The sequence below is a fragment of the Callorhinchus milii genome, unplaced genomic scaffold (genome assembly GCF_018977255.1).
Source record: "Callorhinchus milii isolate IMCB2004 unplaced genomic scaffold, IMCB_Cmil_1.0 Scaffold31, whole genome shotgun sequence".
NCBI lineage: Eukaryota > Metazoa > Chordata > Chondrichthyes > Chimaeriformes > Callorhinchidae > Callorhinchus > Callorhinchus milii.
In genome coordinates, this window is record NW_024704772.1 from 1575943 (window position 1) to 1588637 (window position 12695).

Sequence of the window (12695 nt, forward strand, 5' to 3'; positions counted from 1 at the left end):
AATTGGTTGACCGCATTTGCTTTGGAGGGATTGTTACCCCTGGAAAACGATCCCCCAATCGCCCGACAACTGGGTTCCAAGTTACTGCTTGATAAACAGAAGCGTGTGTGGGGGAGTAAGCAAACCTGCCTAAGACTTCGCCCCACCGGCCCGCGAATCAAACCCATATCCTGTGGCTTGCGAGGCGAGCTCGCTAACCACCGCCCTACGGGACTCCACAACAACAACAACTTGTGTTTACGCCGCGCCTTTCATGTGGGGTAGCACTTCAGATCGAGCCGTTTTTATTTTGGAGGAACTTTCGGTCGGGAAAGCCCTCTCCGCTACAATGTGCAATTCGGGATTTATTTTCCCTTTCTTCCCCCACCCACCCACCCACCCACCCCACCCACCCTCTCTCTCTCTCTCTCTCTCTCTCGACGACCCTAAAACCACCTGAAACCGAGATCACCGTCGTACCTCAAAGCAGGAAGTGGGCCACGAGCATTGAAACGAAAAGTGTGACTGAGCAAAACTCCCACTTGAGTGCAGAAAGCAAAAACGGAATCTGTGCGGTCTGTGAGTTGATGGGGACATCAGGGTAGCGTGTGTGCGCCGGAGGGGTTTAAGGTTGAGGAGAAGTATTAGCTGTGAGGTTGCAAAGACTCGCAGGTTGCAAAGACTCGCGGCTGTATTTCTTCGCCCTGTCGGGATGAACGAGGTTGAATCTGATTGAGTAGGTGTTATCTCAGAATTACTGTTTGCATATCTTTTTTTTCCTTCCGATCAGCTGAGTTAGGGGTTTGCACTCCGTACGCTGCACTTGCTGGACATTGTTAAGCCAATTAAGTTCCTGTTAAGTAAAACGTGACTCACAGCACGAGAGAAAGATTACACCGCTTTAATGCAAGCCCAACTTCCTCATTCCATCATCATTTGGTTCCTGTATTGTTCCTGGAACTCTGCTTTGGTTTTCCTCCCCCTGTACTCTCTCTCTCTCTCACCTGCCCGCTCGGTTGTCACAAGGTACGCTGGAGGAATACGGGAGGTGTTTCCTATTTGGCATTTCTGACTTCATTTTTGTCGTTTCGTTTTACTTTTCCACCCCATCTCTCGCAAATCCTGCAGACCAGCCCCCATCCCCACTCCCGCTCCATTTTCATACCCCCCCCACCCCCTGACAATCTCTTTGTCGGTACATCCTTCACACGGGGTGGCTGTCAAGACCTTCCTCTTCGACTGTGCCTTCGGTCATCCTCCAGCCCCTACCCTCCACCCGCTCTCCGATCCCAAACCGCAGCTCGGGTGCAAACCCTTGACTGTCCGGTACCATGGGATGTCCTCTCGATCCGAAAGTTGTTGTTGGTGTCTCAGAGTGGCAGAGCCGGGGAGAGGTGGGCGAGAGGCGAGGGTGAGCGCGATCGAAGAGTTGCGATCGACAGACGGACAAGGAGGATGGAGGAACGTAGGAGGCCATTAAGCCCTCAAATCAGTTCCGACATCCTGTTAGATCAGGCGGCGGTTGGGGGTGGGGAGGGGGCAACCTTTTGGCTGGTGAGGGCCGGATGCCCTATCGGAGAAACGTTCTCGGGCTGCATCAGCAATATTTTGGCGTTTCCCTTCCAGAAACATAACATGAACATTTAGGGGTTACAGACGGGGCGGTGGGGGAGATGAAATGGAAGGGTGTGGGAGGATGAAATCAGTTGGACCAGATTAGATCAACTCCACATAAACCCCCGTCAACTCCACATAAACCCCCGTCAACTCCACATAAACCCCCGTCAACTCCACATAAACACCCGCCAACTCCACATAACCCCCCGTCAACTCCACATAAACCCCCGTCAACTCCACATAAACCCCCGCCAACTCCACATAAACCCCCGTCAACTCCACATAAACCCCCGTCAACTCCACATAACCCCCCGTCAACTCCACATAAACACCCGTCAACTCCAAATAACCCCCGTCAACTCCACATAAACCCCCGTCAACTCCACATAAACACCCGTCAACTCCACATAAACCCCCGTCAACTCCACATAAACACCCGTCAACTCCACATAACCCCCGTCAACTCCACATAAACCCCCGTCAACTCCACATAAACCCCCGTCAACTCCACATAAACCCCCGCCAACTCCACATAAACCCCCGCCAACTCCACATAAACCCCCGTCAACTCCACATAAACCCCCGTCAACTCCACATAAACCCCCGTCAACTCCACATAAACCCCCGTCAACTCCACATAACCCCCGTCAACTCCGCATAAACACCCGTCAACTCCGCATAAACACCCGTCAACACCACATAAACACCTGTCAACTCCACATAAACACCCGTCAACTCCACATAAACACCCGTCAACTCCACATAAACACCTGTGAACTCCACATAAATGATAATAGATACATTCTGAAAAAAAGTCCCCAAAATATATATATATATAAATATTAAAAGGTGTCAAAATGACGTCTCAATGATGGATGAAGAGATGATCTTGCACATAAGCCCCGCCCCCCGCCACCGCACCTGTGATTGGCTCCAGGGGGAAGGGTACCATTCTGTGATTGGAGAAAAGGGCTGTCAGTCATCAGGTCTTCGCTGAAACGCGCTCTGCGATTGGAGGAGAAGCGGGCTGCGAGTCATCAGGGCCTCGCTGAAACGCGCTCTGTGATTGGTGCCCTCCCTGCCTGGCAACGCGCCCTTCCCGAAACGAGCTCTGCGATTGGAGGAGAAGCGTGGGTGCCCGTCTTGCTGAAACACGCTCTGTGATTGGAGGAGAGCCCTGCCAGGCAAGGGGGCCCTTCCCGAAACCCGCTCTGTGATTGGAGGAGAAGCGCCGCTCGTCATCGCGCCGGGCACGTTCCGGGGTGACGTCAGTGCGCTGGCCGGGCGGGGAGGGCGGTTTGGAGGGCACGCAAGGACGCAAACGGAGGAAAGATGGCCGACACACCAGGTCAGTCAGGCGCCGCGGCGGCTTCTGAGGGAAAAACAGGGACAAACAGGGATAAAAGTCACCGTAACCCCCCGTCCTCCAGTGTAGAGGCTCCCGCCAGGGTCTGCTCCCCCTCAGTGTCAACCCCCCCCCCCCCTCAGGGTCTCCTTCCCTTCCTGTCAGGGTCTCTACCAACCCCTCTCCCCCCCCCCGGGTCTGTTCCTCTCCCCCCCCCCCCCCCCCCCAGGGTCTGCTCCTCTCCCCCCCAGGGTCTGTCCCCTCCCCCCAGGGTCTGCTCCTCCCACCCCCAGGGTCTGTCCCCCTCCCCCCAGGGTCTGCTCCTCCCCCCCTGTCCCCCAGGGTTTGTTCCCCCCCTCCCCCCAGGGTCTGCTTCTCACCCCCCCCCTCACCTCCAGGGTCTGTCCCCCTCCCCCAGGGTCTGCTCCTCTCCCCCCCCACCCCCAGGGTCTGTCCCCCTCCCCCAGGGTCTGCTTCTCCCCCCCTGTCCCCCAGGGTTTGTTCCCCCCCCTCCCCCCAGGGTCTGCTTCTCACCCCCCCCTCACCTCCAGGGTCTGTCCCCCTCCCCCAGGGTCTGCTTCTCACCCCCCCTCACCTCCAGGGTCTGTCCCCCTCTCCCCCCCAGGGTCTGCTCCTCACCCCACCCCCAGGGTCTGTCCCCCTCCCCCAGGGTCTGCTCCTCACCCCACCCCCAGGGTCTGTCCCCCTCCTCACACTATTAAGCTCCCCCCCCCCCCACAACCCCGACGGCCTCCCGGAGAGAGAGAGAGAGAGAGAGAGAGACCCTCTCTGTAAATGTAGTAATAATAACAATTAAATATTATTAAATAATACTCCTCCTGTTTGACCCGGCGCCTTATCGCGTCCTCGAGACGCCTCCAAGCGCCTGACAGAATATACTGTGAGGCGTAGTGACTGTGTGTTGCGGGCGAAAGAGGCGGCAGCCGACGTTAAAACGGGCTGCGCTGGTCTTTCTTTCCGGGAACGGACACTGCTGGCGTTTCCACTCGCCCCTTGGAGCCCTCGAGACTATCTCTCTCTCTCTCTCTCTCTCGCGCTCTCTACCCGTTCCTCCCCGCCGTCGATGCCTGGCCCCCCGCTGTTGACACCACGGGTTTCCTTGTCTCCCCAGTTCCCGTGACTCAGAAGCGGTTGCTGGATGTGAAGCTGGGGGAGCTGGGCAAGTGGTCGATGGCCCGAGACTTCACTCCGAACGGGATCCTGCAAGCTATACGCAGAGGTGAGAGTGTGGGGTGGTGGGGCGGGGGGGGTGGTTGTTTCATTTTTTAAAAAAATACGATAAAGTTTGCACAAGTCGTATCAGTCGCCACCGTAACATTTATAATAATAATAATAATCCTTGCATTTGATATAGCGCTTTTCACGTCGGGAGAGGACGTCCCAAAGCGCTTCACAAAACACACTGTAAAGTGAATTGACTGTATATTTGTGGGCGAACGCGGCAGCCAATTGCGCACAGCAATGTCCCACAAACAGTCGTAGATTGAAAATGACCAATTTATTATTGTTTTTGGTTTTGGAGGGAATATTATCAGGCTCTGTGTGGAGTAAGGAAACTTGCCCAAGAATTGAACCCAGGTGTCTCGCTTGCAAGGCGAGTGCTCTAACCACTGAGCTACAGGACTCCACAAATACGACAAATCCATTTAATACGACTTATGCAAAGTATGAGTTACAGGCAAACTTGATCAATAGTCCACACTGCACATACGTATTTCAATGTAGCCGGTAAGTGTGCACGCGGCCAAGGGTCAGAACCTCATTTGCTGCGATTCAGTTACGAGTTAGGCAGATGATTTGCGTCTTCGGATTGAGGGTTAAGCATTTGGGAAACCTGAGAAACCGTTACGATTTTGCCGTGTATCCGATTTGCAATAAAAAAATACATAGAAAACAGGCTATTCAGCCCTTCGAGCCTGTTCCGCCATTTTACAAGATCATTGGCTGATCTATATCTCGTCCAGTTACCCGCCTTTACCCCATATCCCTTGATATGATCAGTGCAAAGAAACTGAATGGGACTCTGATACGTGTGCGGTTTAGGCTTACTCCACACAGAGCCTGATAATAATCCCTCCAAAACGTAAGACTTGTGTGGGTTTTTACTGTGGCGAAGGTTTCATAAGGCAGAGCAGCGTATAAGCGGGTGAGCTGCATATGTTGCTGATGATAATAATACAGTGATAATAACGCAGGCCGACTGACGCTCCCTCTCTCCCCTATTGTCCAGGCCACGACCGTTACTACAACAAATACATCAACGTGAAGCGAGGAGGGATCGGGGGTGTGGCCATGCTGCTCGGCGGTTATGTTGTCATCAGCTACATCTGGAGCTTCGAGCACATCAGTGAGTGTCAAGTCAGCCGGGCGGGGGCTAAGCACTACACGGCATGGCACAGTCCCACCTGATTGAGCATTGACCTGTGGCTGTTTTTATAGTGTGCGGAGGGAGGGAGGGAGTGTGTGTGTGTTCATGCGTGATCCAAAACCCAACTTATTAAGCATATGAATAATAATAAGCATTTGAGATAGCACCGTATCAAGTCGTCGAGCGCTTCACAGATTATATTGTAAAGTGGAGTGACTGTATATTTTCGTGGAGCGAGCGCTCAACACAAACTTGGGTGGGAGGGAGCGAGACACGCGCTGAGGCAATATTGAAGACCAAATCTCTTTGTGCCTTGTTTTTAATATTATTTTTCAAAAGGAGATATAAATATATTTTTCTTCCACAGAGCACGACCGCTGGAGGAAGTACCACTGAGGTGGCAAGACGTTCCAGGTCGTTCCAATCACTATTTAAGGAATTGTGAAAGCGCCGCCTGGCTCCAGGGTCGGGATCGTGACAATTAAACTTTGGACCAGTTTTTCCTTGCGTGTGTGTGTGCGTGTGTTTCTGTGCCACTTTCTTGGGTGGTGGATGGGGTGACGGTGGGGGAAAGAAAAAAAAAAATACAGAGAAAGAGTGTGGGACTGTACACATAACTCCCCCCTGTGCCCCCTCCCCCATGGTCCACTGTAATCCACTGACCAATGCGTGGTTTGGAGCAGGTCAGAGGAGAAAGGTGTCACTTCATATCAGACCATGGAGGTGTCACTGCTAACATCAGACTATATAGAGGTACTCTGTTAATATTAGACTATATTGAGGTGCTCACTGTTAATTTCAGACTATATAGAGGTGATCACTTAATAGACTATATAGAGGTGCTCACTGTTGATTTTAGACTATATAGAGGTGTTCACTGTTAATATCAGACTATATAGAGGTGCTCACTGTTAATATCAGACTATATAGAGGAGCTCACTGTTAATATCAGACTATATAGAGGTGCTCACTGTTAATATCAGACTATATAGAGGTGCTCACTGTTAATATCAGACTATATAGAGGAGCTCACTGTTAATATCAGACTATATAGAGGTGCTCACTGTTAATATCAGACTATATAGAGGTGTCACTGTTAATATCAAACTACATAGAGGAGCTCACTGTTAATATCAGACTATATAGAGGTGCTCACTGTTAATATCGGGCTAGATAGAGGAGCTCACTGTTAATATCAGACTATATAGAGGAGCTCACTGTTAATATCAAACTATATAGAGGTGCTCACTGTTAATATCAGACTATATAGAGGTGCTCACTGTTAATATCGGGCTATATAGAGGAGCTCACTGTTAATATCAGACTATATAGAGGTGACACTGTTAATATCAGACTATATAGAGGTGCTCACTGTTAATATCAGACTATATAGAGGAGCTCACTGTTAATATCAGACTATATAGAGGAGCTCACTGTTAATATCAGACTATATAGAGGTGCTCACTGTTAATATCAAACTATATAGAGGTGCTCACTGTTAATATCTGAATATGTAGAGGTCTCGGTGTTTATATCAGACCATATAGAGGTGACCGTGTTAATATCAGACTATAAAGGGGTGTCACTGTTACTATCAGACTATATAGAGGTGTCAGTTAATGTCAGACCATATAGAGGTGTATATATGGTTGGAACCGTGCATTTAATACGACTTTCGCAAAGTATGAATTATATCAAACTGGCAAAGAATATAAAGTCGTGAACAAGACGTGGGCAGGTGGATGATGTAGGTGATTACACCATTTATATGCAGATACAACAACAGCAACTTGCATTTATATTGTGCCCTTCATGGGGGGGGTGGGAGTAGTGTCCTGAATATAGAAGCGTCACTTAATATCAGACCATATAAAGGCATCAATGCTAACGTCAGATACATAGATACACTGTTAATCCAACATGAAAGGCGCTATACAAATGTAATTTGATGTTGTTGGGGCATTATCACTGCCCCTTCCTCTGGACTCTGCCGGCAATGGTCTTCTTGTTCGTGCTGTTACTGTGATTCAGTAATTGCTGTTGATATGACCCGGGTTCCGATTGGTGCTGTTGTAATGCGAGGTGGGGGAGAGAGAGGGAGAAGGAGGGAATGGAGGTTTGGGTATTTAGGATGATGTGAATTGACTGGACAATCTGCCTGGCCGTCAACATGTGGTCAGCTGACTGTCGATGATATAAGGGGGAGGTGGGGGAGAATGAAATCACGTGGGGGGTTTTTTTTTTGAAAAAAAAGGCGTCTCTGGCTTTTCTGGAGCAAGGAGTCAAGTCATGAAACTGGTGAGTGCACGATTGAGGGGGTGAACTGACTGCCTGAGCGTGTGCGAGTTTGAAGCCTATTTGTGTAGGATTGCGGTGATTGTATTTGTGGGACCAGAGCATTTTCTTTCGCTGTGGTCGGTGTTGAGGTTGATGCTGTCTCGTGGGGCGACTGACCCCCCCCCCCCCCCACCACACACACACACACACACACACGTGTGTGTCAACTGCTACCAAGCTAACGACAACAACAAAATGTGTTTATATTAGCTATATTAGCGGGGCAGTGTCTCGGAGCGCTCAACTGAGCCTCTCTTAATCTCTGGTGGCTTGGACTCTTGTCATGTCGGATGGTATGAGGGGGGGGATGTGGGTCAGTGGTAGGTCACTGGATACTAATTCCCCTTAAACTGGTTAGAATGGGTGTCAGCTGGTGGGTTTATTGGAGTCATTGCTGTGATAACGAGCGTTTTTTTCAATGCAAGAAAGTTCTGGTCTGTCCAGTGCCTTGGGATATCGTCCTGATGTGCTATTATAACTGTGAATCTGTGTCATATTATGTATTATCCCTCCGGAAAGAGGGAAGAGCGTTTTAACTGGGGAATGGCCGGGGTAGGGGGGAGATAGAGAGCTATGTTTGCCTCAGATTGGATATGCTGTGTTCTTTATCGATCTGTCCCGTGAGTGTCTTAATCTCTCTTGTTTGATGTGACTGTTTATCCCCCTCTCTCTCTCTCTCTCGTAGGTTCTTGAAATGTTTAATGTGAACATGAAGCCGGGCGACACTCTAAAAATCAAAGGGGTCATTGAGCCTGATGCCGAGAGGTACAGTTGGGGTTTAGACGTCATAGGGACATAGGAATAGGCCATTCAGCCCATCGAGCCTGTTCCTCCATTCTATTAGATCATAATAATAAGTCCCTCAGACGTGGGGGATTCGAACACACAGCCCTCTCTCTGACTTAGAAGCGAGAGGCTCTGACGCATCATCTCTTCTCTCGCCAGGTTTGCAGTGAACCTGGGGACAGATCCCTCCCGCTACGCTCTGCACTTTAACCCTCGGTTCGATGACGAAGTTGACGGCTGTGTGATCGTCTGTAACAACAAGGAGGAAGGGGAGTGGAGCACGGAGCAGAGGGACGAGGACTTTCCGTTAAAAAAGGGAGAGAGCTTCAAGGTCAGCTTGGGCGGTGGCTGTGATATCCATTGGCTTCCTATTCCTGTAGTATTGTTAGTAATAATAATAATAATCCTTGCATTTGACACAGCGCCTTATCACGTCGTCGAGACGTCTCAAAGCGCTTCACGGGTGAAAGTGAATTGACTGTATTTTGGGGCGAAACGCGGCAGCGACGTCCCCACAAACAGTCGGTTCGATTTGAGAAAATAAGCCCTCGGACTTGAAAACGTCGCGCTGCAATGCGAAATCACCTTGTGGATTGCGCCTTTCAGGTCGGGAGGACGTCCCAAGGCGCTGAGATACACCGGGGCTGAATGGGAGGGTGGAGGGGGGGTGGGGGGAAAGGATTAAGTTTGACCAGAAACTAGGAAGCAAATCATTGCACGTGGAGGGGTGGTGGAACTCGTCCACTGTGAACTCGCTTTACTTTTGTCTCTCTATCAACCCGCTTTAATTCTCCCCCTCCCCAATAATACAACGGTCTCTCGTGTTAACCTTTTATTCAATGCAATTTTCTGCTTCTAATCCAACTGAGAGCCGCAGACTCCGGCACTGTCGAGCTCTCCGGGATGTTATCCCGCATGAAAGGCGCTGTATAAATGCAAGTTGATGGGGATGCAGTTTTGTTTGTGTGTGCTTTTTCCCTCTCCGTAAAGGTCTCGACTGCGTGGCTTGTGAGTGCCCCCACCTGGGTGTTGAGTCAAACTGCTTGCCGGTGTTTTATCACTTTCGTTCTTAAAAAAAACCTGGATCCCCCCCCTCCTCACCCCCCCCCCCCCCACCAAAAAAAAATCCCATGTTAAAACGCCCACTGGGATAGCTGGTGTGAATGTATTTTTGTGGGGGTTCGCACGCCACAGTGACCGGGGTGGGGGGGCGGGAAACGGGGCACGGAGCAAAGGCTACAGTCACTACACGTCGCAATAAATATCGCGAGGCTTTGAGAGAGGTTTCGACTACTTTTGAGGGTGCTACATTCTCTCTCTCCCTCTCTCTCTCTTCCTCATTTTGTGTGTCTCTTTGTGTGTCTCTATCTCTTTCCCTGTGTGTGTGTGTCTCTCTCTGTCTCTCCCTCTCTCTTTATGTGCGTGTGTGTGTCTCTCTCTGTCGCTTCCTCTCTCTTTGCGCGCGCGTGTGTGTGTGTCTCTCTCTCCCTGTCTGAGTGTGTGTGCGCGCGTGACTCTCTCCCTGTCTCTCTCTACCCCCCAGATGTGACTAATCTGTGTTTTTCTCTCTTTGTTGAGCGTGCAGCTGGAGGCTATTTGCTGTTTTTTTTTGTGTGTGTGTGGTGTCTGTGCTGGAGCTCGCTGCCTCTGTTGGAGCTCGCCGCTTTAATAATAATGTGGTCGCTCAGTCCACGACTATTTGTGGGGACGCTGCTGTGCGCAATTGAACGCCGCCTTTCGGCCGCAGAATATACAGTCAATCTGCTTTACAGCGTGTCCTGTGAAGCGCTTTGAGAAGTCTCAAACCACGTATAAGCCGCTGTGTCAAATGCAAGGATTAATACTGCTATAATCCGGAATGGTTTTGCAAATGGGACGCTTGTTGGATCTGGATCGAACCCGGAGTTGACTGCACTGGAGGCTGGTGTTCATGCAGCGATTGAGACTTGCTGCATTGGTCGGACGGGCTGACTGTGCGCTCCAGCGCAGCTTCAAACTCCACTTCCTTCCTCCCACTCCCCCCCCACACCAAGCAATAACGAACCAACGCTCCTTGGTTGGTTGTCCAGTTATAATCTAGAACCTTCTTCCGCAATGCGAGCCCCCGGGTTGTGACAGAATTACCACCAGAGATTCGGTAATAAATCCTTGGATCTAACACTCCGCCTTATCACGTGGTCGAGCAGTCTCAAAGCACTTTTTTTTCCCCCCCCGTGCACGTACTCTGACTGACTGTGCGTTTCGTAGGCAAATACCGTCCACACAGTCGCACCCACTTTACAATAGGTCCCGTGAAGCACTTTGAGACGTCCCGAGCTGCTGATCAGATTGGGCGCTGTATCAAATGCGCGGATTGTGATTATTATAATAGAACAGTTACTACACTTGTGGTAAATATTGCAATGCACTTTTGAGAGGGTTTCAAGGGTTTTAAGGGTGCTACATTCTCTCTGTCTCTCTCTCCCCGTCTCTGTCTTGTGTGTGTGTGTGTGTGTGTCTCTCTCTCCCTCCCTGACTGTCTGTCTACCCCCAGCACTTCCTGTTTTATTTCAGGAAATGACTCACTCACTCACTCACAGACTTGCAGTGTTGGAGAATCTGACCTGCTAGGAGGCAGTCTTTAACCACAACTTGACTTATGAGTGCAGGGATCACACAAACCAACTCTCCCCCACCCCAAAAAAAAATAGGAGGGTCACTAACTGTAAAAGGCCGAGACGGCGGCGGCGGTGGGGTGGGGGATGGGGGTTTGGCTGAGAAAGGGAACGATATATATATATATATTAAAAAAAAGGGTGTGGAGTTGGGGGAAGGTAAAAAGTCTACGGTTGGCCCGAGCACAGGGCTCAGGGGTATAGACAGTGACTTAATGATTAACGTTTAGAGTGTGTTCTGCGCTTGTTGACTCTTGTTCGAGGAAGGCTGTTTAAAGGGAATGTACGGCAACGAGCCCTCGTACTCTGGTGTGGAGTGTGTGTGTGTTGCTGTGTTGTTTCTTGCCCATTTTTATTCAGTGGGGTTCTTTTTGGGGGCGCATTTTACTCGCTCCGGGCGGAAGGGGGTTGTGGTGGTGGTGGCGGGTGGGGGGGTGAGGGGTTGAATTAAACAACCCCGCCTCACCATCCATCCATCGTAGGCTGTCCACACGGTGAGGTCAATGGTATTGAATTATCACAATAATAATCCTTGCATTTGGTACAGCGCCTTATCACACCGTTGAGAGACGTCTCAAAGCGCTTCGGGAATCGAACCCAAGCCCTCTCGCTTGCGAGGCGAGGGCGCTGACCATTACGCCGCAGGACTCCATAGATGTCTTAATCATCCTCTCTGTGAGTTGTTGTATCAGATAAATGTTGACCTCTCTTTCTCTCTCTCTCTCTCTCTCTTTCTCAGATCTCCATCACTTTCCAAGGAGACGTGTTTGAGATCAAGTTGCCCGAAGACCGTGTGCTCGAATTTCCTAACCGCTCATGTGCCGAGATCCTGACCTACCTGGTTATAGAGGGTCAAGTCCGAGTCAAAGGCCTCAAGTTTGACTACTTACCTGAGGTCGCGCTTTAGCTGGCGTTGGGCAGAGAGAGAGAGAGAGAGAGAGACACAAACACACACACACACAGAGCAAGAGCCAGAGATACACCTTGTGTGAAAGATTGGGAGGGGAACGGAGCTAATTCTAGATCTACTTTGGGTGGCGGTTCAACGGGGGGGGTGGTGGGGTGTGGGGGGGGAAGACATACGCACTTTTGCGTGTGTGTCTCTGACTCTTTACCCACCCCTCCTCCTTCCTCTCGCTCTTTCTCTGGGACACTCACTCGCGCACACTCTGTGTGTATATGTGCGCGTCCTCTTGCTCCCTAACCCCCATTCTCTCTCCCGCCCCCCCTCCCACTCCCCGTCTACTCTCTGTCTCTCTCCCCCCCCCCCCTCTACTCTCTCTTTGACTTTCTGCCTCTCTTCCCCCCTCCACCCCTCTTCACCTCTTTCTCTGTGTGTTTGTTTTTTGACTCTCTCTCCCTCTCTCTTCCCCATCCCCCCCTTTCTCTCTCTCTCTCGCTCTCTCTCTCTGACCCGCGCCCCCCCCACCCGCCCAGTTTCTGTGTGTGTGTGTGTGGTGTTTGAGGCCTGCGTGAAATGGGCTTTTTGGATTGTAGTGTCTGTTTTTGGACTCGATCAAATTTCCCCTTTTTTTTTTCTCTCTCTCTCTCTTTCTATAGATAGAGAAGGAAAGAAAAACCTCCAGAG

General features: G+C 50.6%; 2 protein-coding genes across 2 annotated transcripts; both read left to right on the plus strand.

The window, feature by feature from the left end:
- Positions 1-2860: 2860 nt before the first annotated feature.
- LOC103173013 (ATP synthase subunit f, mitochondrial) lies at positions 2861-5837 on the plus strand. The gene is made up of 4 exons (XM_042345083.1): positions 2861-2944; positions 4074-4181; positions 5193-5309; positions 5698-5837. Exons 1-4 carry the CDS (start codon positions 2929-2931, stop codon positions 5724-5726), a joined length of 270 nt encoding a protein of 89 aa, XP_042201017.1. The 5' UTR covers positions 2861-2928; the 3' UTR covers positions 5727-5837.
- A 982-nt stretch (positions 5838-6819) lies between these two features.
- LOC103173012 (16 kDa beta-galactoside-binding lectin-like) lies at positions 6820-12142 on the plus strand. The gene is made up of 4 exons (XM_042345058.1): positions 6820-7628; positions 8353-8432; positions 8613-8784; positions 11847-12142. The coding sequence occupies exons 1-4, from the start codon at positions 7620-7622 to the stop codon at positions 12012-12014; spliced, it is 429 nt and encodes a 142-aa protein (XP_042200992.1). The 5' UTR covers positions 6820-7619; the 3' UTR covers positions 12015-12142.
- The last annotated feature ends 553 nt before the right edge of the window (positions 12143-12695 follow it).